General features: G+C 37.1%; 1 protein-coding gene across 1 annotated transcript in view; it reads left to right on the forward strand.

Moving 5' to 3' along the window:
• Nucleotides 1–1,062: 1,062 nt before the first annotated feature.
• Nucleotides 1,063–7,405, forward strand: part of LOC107678970 (calcium-dependent secretion activator 2-like) — an 86,726-nt gene continuing 80,383 nt past the window's right edge. The window contains exon 1 of the mRNA XM_016474369.1: nt 1,063–1,305. Coding sequence (XP_016329855.1) covers nt 1,063–1,305 — 243 coding nt within the window. The remainder of the gene's footprint in view (nt 1,306–7,405) is intronic.

Below are 7,405 nucleotides of genomic sequence, written 5' to 3' on the forward strand. Positions count from 1 at the left end.
AAGACATATAACAGCATTTATAGGATGCATCGAGGAGGAGCCCAAACTACACTCAGTGGCCAAGTGATGCTGACGGTTATGGTCCATGATATTGGTACAGATTCTGTGTAATAAACAATTCTTTGTGACTGTATATAGTTCTCAAGTTGGAAAAGACATTTGGTTCCCACTTCCTAGGACATCTACAAAATGGATTAAAATGCTGATAAAGACAAGAAAAGATGAGACATAAACACATGACAGTATGATTGAAATGTTAAAAGTGTTAAAAAATAAATAGGCTTAATTTTGTTTCTTATAGGAGCCAATGGCGCCTTAGTTGATTTTTTTAGTTTTTTTGACTGGAGCCCTGTGACGTCAGCTTTTCAAAAGTATTTCCTTTACATAACTACTCGTATATCAGCGTTTTATGTTGACATACCTGTACTTAAAGCTACATTCCCTAGAGAAATCACACGTTATTTTTCCCGCCAAATACTTATTTAAGTCCATTGTTCATTTTGCTTTTCCTGGCTAGATCCATCTTGCTTTAAACGAGAAGTATTTTTCTCTGATAGCTGCTCCACCCGGTGTCATATTCCTTTATGGAGTGAATGCTGAGGGAAGAGAATGAGGGAAACAGAAAGAGACGGTAAGCATGACAATTGAAATGTCAGTAAATGGAGGGTGTCACACAGAGGAAGAGGAAGATCTATAACAGGACTAGGAGGCAGCGACAGAGAAGTGACAGACTAAGAGGGAAAGACAGATGCGTTTGAGTAAAGGAGGATGAAGACACACAAGATCCAAGAAACAACAAAGAACAATAACTCAAAGAAAAGAACCGGATAAAATGAGATTGACTGGATACTGTCGATACAAACTGAAGGGAATGAGAGGGAAATCATGAAAGACACACAATAGTAGTTTATAGAATGTGTTTTTTAGATGCAAGAATGTATTCATTAACCCTTAAAAGAATGTTCCAGGTTGCAGAAATTCATGAGCAAATCATCTTTTAAATCATATCATCTCATGGTCAACCATAGATGAAATGACCCCATTAAATCAATCAGTTGAATAATGAATCAAGCGCCTGTGAGGTGTGGAACATCTGCTTTGGCTGACAGGCAGGTGGGTCGCGTCTCAGGTGGACACCCTGAGAAATCCAGCTGTGCCCTTCTGATCAGAGAGGCCAGTCGCTGTTCTCCTCTCAGCACCTGTCATCCTCTTCCTAATGAACACATTCAGCCTCGCCTCGCGCTCTCGCCACCCTGTCATCTCTCGTTAGCGCGCCGCGCCGGGACCGGAGGACGCGCTGCGCAGGTGAGCCACTGTGAAGCAGTAATGAATTACCACCTCTGATGGCGCAGCGATACTCATATCTGTCTGACAGGGTCAGGGCGGACCATCAAAAACAGAGGCGGCGCGTCCCAGTGACACTTACTGGCTTACGGCTAAAAAGTATTGAGTTACAAAGGGTTTTGCTTCCTTAATTTTATTTTTTATTTTTTATTTTAATTTTAACTAAATTTTTGAATGTTCATTTCTTTACTCTTTATTTATTTATTTATTTATTTTTATTTTGTGGGAGAAGCGAGGCATTTTTTTGCATTGTTGATATTTAAATTATATTTATTTTAATTTATACGCATCAATATATATATTGTAAATACAAAGTATTGAATAAGATCTGGTAACACTTGAATGCTTCATATATGAAGTATTTTAATGCATTAATTATGCTTTGCAATACACCTTATAATGATTGTAAGATCACAATAATTGCAACCTCAGTTCATTCATTTTAATATTCATTATAATACTTAACTACTGTATTAATTGTTAAAATGCATTAAAACACATGACAAACTACCAATTAAAAAAATCTACAAATATAATGCATTTTAAATTTGGTTACTGTTATTTATGAAAATATATAAAACATTACAATATACATTATTAATACATATGTAAAGACTTCAAGTGTTACAGAAAATTTTTACTGAAACATTTTAATATGTAAAACGAGACTCCTTTTTCTCAGTTTTGAATGATGACAAATGAATCTTTAACAGTGTTTTGAAACGAATCATTACAAATTAAACTGAATCACAGAAATGAATCAAAATGACACATGGCGACTCATTTTTTTTTAAACAATTTTGAGTGATCCAGATTAAACTATGAATTGAGTTTAAATCAATTCATTACAGTGTGAACTTATTCACAAACAGTTCACAGAAATGAATCAAATTCACCAACTGTCCATTTGACATTAAACTAGGCATTGCTTTCCATATTTTACAAATTGTACTATATAAATGAAACTTTTTTTATTTATTTTTTTTTTATTTTATTTTAAAAAATTTTATCCAATTATTATCATTCTTATGTCTCAATATGACTGACTGATATTTCAGATGAATCATTGAATCAAAGTAGGGCTGCCCATGATATCAGATTTTTACTAGGCAATTATCGTGGCCAAAATAATTTATGATAACCATAATATCATCTGTAGAACTGGTTTGGTTATTCATTATCACGTGTGTAGTATTAACATGATATCAGTATTGCATTTTCTCATTATGGTTATGGTCAATAACAGTATAATGTGAAGAGTCAGAGTCTGTTTGAGTTGATTCACAGAACTTGGCTTTTGTTGATTGTTTAATTGCTGTTAAAGCTTAAATGAGAGATGCTGTTACGAAGCATGTATTAAAGACCAAATAAAAAGCGAATTAAAATCATTCCAATGTTCTTTGATCTTGTATGGCCAGCTAAATCATCATTAATTTACTGTGAATATTCAATAAAGCACCTGAGCTTAGTATAGAAAGACAACCATACTTTGTTTTATTATTATTTTCAGTTCCAGAATAAAGCTGGTGACTGGAGGTGGCTGCCTTTTAATTGGTTTGCTAATTTACTGTAGATGAGGGGGGTAAAGAAAGCTGAGGGAAGATTAGAGCGTGACAGTGGCGTGCTTTCCTCCAGGCTGCTGACGTCTCTCATTAGGGCGCTCCTAAGGCTTGTTGTCATAGAAATTGTTGCCAAACTAACCAAAATAGAGCAGCTAAAGTAAAGCGAACAAGATGGTAACACGGCAACAGAAAAGAATCTGGTGTGCATATGTGTGTGGCTCTGGGGAGGTGCTTGACCATGTTCTCCTCAAAGAAAGCCACAATCAAGCCATTTTAATGCATTATGAGCACAAACCCACTGCGCTGTAGCGCTGGCATATTTCAGTGGCATGTCCACACACTGCTGTCCGTGTTTTGGCAGTTTTATTATTCTTTATTCAGCCACTGTTTGCGTCATTGTGCTGGGAAATAGCTGACGTGGTCATTCTGACTGTCAAAACCAGCAATTCATGACATCTCAAACTTTCCAACTGCCAATCATAATAGATTTCCAAAGCTTGCTGTATAAAAACAAGAAAAACTTACATTTGTCAGCACTAACAAGGGCTTACAAGGCTGAATAAGTTACTATAAATAAAACATATATTATATTATATTATATTATATTCGGGGTGGAGCCTCCATCCCCTGGCCTCAGCCCCTGTCTCGACAAGATATCGGCCCCCTGATTTAGATACCCAGAGATATAAACTGCTCTTAGAGAGAGGAGCTTCCCCTGAGCCCACAGAAGGATCTGGGAATCATAATTATTTTAATTACACTATATTTTGTATAATATTTAATATCATGCATTTTGAATATAAATGCACACAACAATTTTTTAATTTTAATTTAGCTATTTTTACAAAATTATTTTTTTTAAATATCTGAAAACAATTTTTTTGAACCCCACAGATTGTCACTAAAGTATTCTGTAAGGTTTATAGTAGCTCAAATGAATATTCCTGCCCATCCATTAAGAGCAAATCATTAAGAAAATTAATTACATTAGCACACCTTGCAAATGATTAGGATATTAAATGTATCTTGTGGTGTTCTCTGAGAATAACAGATGGCTCATCTCAGCAGAACTTTTTGTAATTCACGAGTGCAACAAGTGAAGCTGAAGCACAATCTGATTGGCCCTGATCCTGACTACAAGGCCCAACCTTATCTTAATTAAATGTCACAGTTCTTGCGGCATGCATTCAGACGTATAGCTCACAGTCTAAATAGCACGCTGACAGCAAACACAAGAGTTATTAGATGCTAATTAGTTATAAATAAGCTATGAATGTTGTTGATTTATCTACTTTTGCACAAGCCTTAATTACCTGTCAGAAACTGAAATAGATGGCACCGTTAATTCTTAATTAGTGACCGGTATCGTAATGCGAGTTTCATTCGCTTCCCTATGTTCTTTTAATTTTCCGTTTATGCACATATTGCTCATGAAATGAAAAATATTCTTCAAACCGAGCAGATTTGAAGACCAGTGCTGCGAAGCAGAGATGTTATTCACAATTTCCAGCTTAAAAGAAAACCGCAAGCATGATCATTTTGATCACGTCCCACCCTGACCTTGACCTGCTGTTGTTGCTGGGGTCATTAGGTCTATTATTAGTGGAGTTTACCAGCGGTTTTCATCCCTGTGATGCTCTCATTACTTCCTGCGTGTTTCAGAGGTGCATGTCCTTTAACACACCGATTGGCCTCTTTCCATCTGCCTAGACGTGGCTAACTGCATCATTAAGGCCTCCCACATATGACCAGACCAGCGCCGGGCTGACAAGAGGCCTTCATCTGCTCTGCTTTCTCCCACACGCTCCTTCTGTGAGATTTTGAGGCGTTTGTGGATTTGCATATGTTAATAGAATGAGTCGATAATGAAGGTTGATGTGATGGGAGCAGTAGATCTGCTCAGTAAAGCATGGCAGACATTAGCCGGCCTCATTACGGACACCAGCACTCAGTCTTCACATGTTCTTCTGCTATTTAGAGCATCAGAACAGTTCAAATAGAATGTTGTGTTACACAGCAGATTGATTAAACAGAAGATTAAACTTTTTAGATGATGTTTTATTTTAGGGATGTTCCGATCAGGTTTTTTGTGCCCAATCCGATTCGAGTCATTGAATATTGAGTATCTGTCGATACCGAGTCCCATTCCAGTACTTTTATTTTCCTAGCACTTGGTGCACACTCCAAGTACATTAAGCATTGCACTTTAAATACAAGTGATTTTAATCTGTTGAAACGCAATCAGCAGCGAAAGAGAACTCCTTTCCCTATATGCACACTCTGTGTGTGAGACTCCGTTTCTGAGCGCTGTCAGAGAGGCCATTTTATAGGCCTTGAACGGTTACACACACTTGTATGTCAAAATGCCCATCTGTGCAAGTATCCTCATAAACACAGTAATTTAGGTCTTAAGTGAAAGCAAACAGCTGAGAAAGAAAACACATGTGTAACAGTATTTTGGATCTGGGCAGCTCTTAAAGTGACAGCAGTCTAAGGGGCCGTTTACACGACAAAGTTTTCAGCCAAAAACGGGAAACTTTTTATGCGTTTTGACTGTTCGTTTACACAACAACGGCATTTTGGGGACTGAAAACGCATATTTTTGAAAACTGGTTTCAGAGTGCAAGTTTTTGAAAACGGCACCGTTATCGTTTCCGTGTAAACACCCAATACGGGAATCTTTGAAATCGGTGACGTCATGTGCGTGCGTAGTACGTGTTAGGTATGTAGACATGCGCAGTACGTGTTGATTTTAAAGGCAAGCGCGAACAAACATACACAACAATGGCGGAGTATATGGTGCTGTTGTTGCTGCTCAAGAGTTTGCTAATGCTTCTTCAGCAAAGTGTGGATTTACTTCACCAATATTACAACCAACAGCGGAGACGCGTCATATACACACGGCAACAGATACTGTTTACTAACAAGGTGACCGCGCCAACTACTGGACTTGCATACGTAATATAGCGTTTTTGGCTCTTTTCGTGGATCTGTGTAAACGCGCATCGTTTTAAAAACGTTGTGTATACGTGAAACTTTTTAAAAACGCATGGGAAAAACTTTTTTTTTTTTTAAGTTGCCAGCCACCGCCAGCATTTTTTATCATTTTCATAAAAGTTTAATGTCACCCAGAATATTTTGTTGTATGAATATCTGAACATGCAATGAAAACAGAGCTTTTGCTTTAAAGAACAGAGCTTCTGCTTTAAAGGGGTCTTGAACTGCCTCTATTTTTTTTATTTTGTACTGTTCTCTGAGGTCCACTTATAATGTTATCAATATTTTTACATCAAAAACATCATAATTTAAAAGCTATTTTCTGTCCTGTTTTAACCCCTCATTAGAACACTGTTTGAATAGACGTGGCAGATCGTAGATTCAGAAGTAAACACCCACTGCTATGATTGGCTAACAGTTGTGTATGTTTGACAGCCAATATCATTCACAGATGGACGCTGCTGTGATTTAGGTTAAAAACGCATAAATACTCAGTACACATTAAACAATCTGTTTAACAGACAAAGCAATAGTAATCACGTTATAAAAACAGTTACTCACACTTGTGAGTTGTGACATTACTGACGGATCCAATATAGTCAGCACCAGTGTTAATTTTGACAGCAAATTTTGAATTCATTTTAGTCATAGTCTTTTGACTAAAATGCCATTTAGTTTGTCATATTTTAGTCATCTGAATTGTTTTTAGTTTTAGTCTAGTTTTAGTTGACTAAATATCATACGATTTTAGTCGACTAAATCTACAGTATGGATGCAATGTACTGATGATACACGTTCTCCCTACTGTTTATGTACACTTAAAGGGGTCATATGATGCGATTTCTATTTTTCCTTTTCTTTAGCGTGTTATATAGCTATTTGTGCATGTATAAAATCTACTGAGTTACACAGCTCAATGTCTCCCACAAAAGGATTTATTCTATCTAAAAGAGAAGGCTGATCCAGACTGGGCTAAAACGCCTCATTCAAACACGTGCACGCAAAAAAAGAAGGCGTGGTTTCAGGAACAGCAGTAGTGTTGATGCAGCCATGTCAGGGAGATAGTGTGTGTTTCAGTGCGAAAGCAAAAGCAGTTTATTTGGCCTTCCGGAAGTAGATGCAATTAGGAATCATTGGTTAAGATTTATTTACAACAGAACAGCATAACCCAGATGTTCGAATTTGTGCAACGCATTTTATGGATGACAGTTTTGTGAACCGGAATGTAGCCTACAAGACTGGCTGTGCAAAGGCTATTTCTAAAAAACAAATGGGCCAATTTGAATTGACTATGACAATCTGGTGCTTATTCTGAATCAGCTACTGTAAGTTTGTTTTCTTAATAGTTTAAGTATTTGCTATTGACTGTTCAAATGCGGAGTTTTGCGCCGTGTAGAGTATTGCGTTGTGTGTGTACGTAAACACATGAGAGGTCACATCACAGTGGAGTCAGCTTTCTTAAGGCTTGTGTACTGCAAATACATACGAGCATTACGAGCATC

This window comes from Sinocyclocheilus anshuiensis, unplaced genomic scaffold, assembly GCF_001515605.1.
Source record: "Sinocyclocheilus anshuiensis isolate Anshui unplaced genomic scaffold, SAMN03320099.WGS_v1.1 scaffold2044, whole genome shotgun sequence".
NCBI lineage: Eukaryota > Metazoa > Chordata > Actinopteri > Cypriniformes > Cyprinidae > Sinocyclocheilus > Sinocyclocheilus anshuiensis.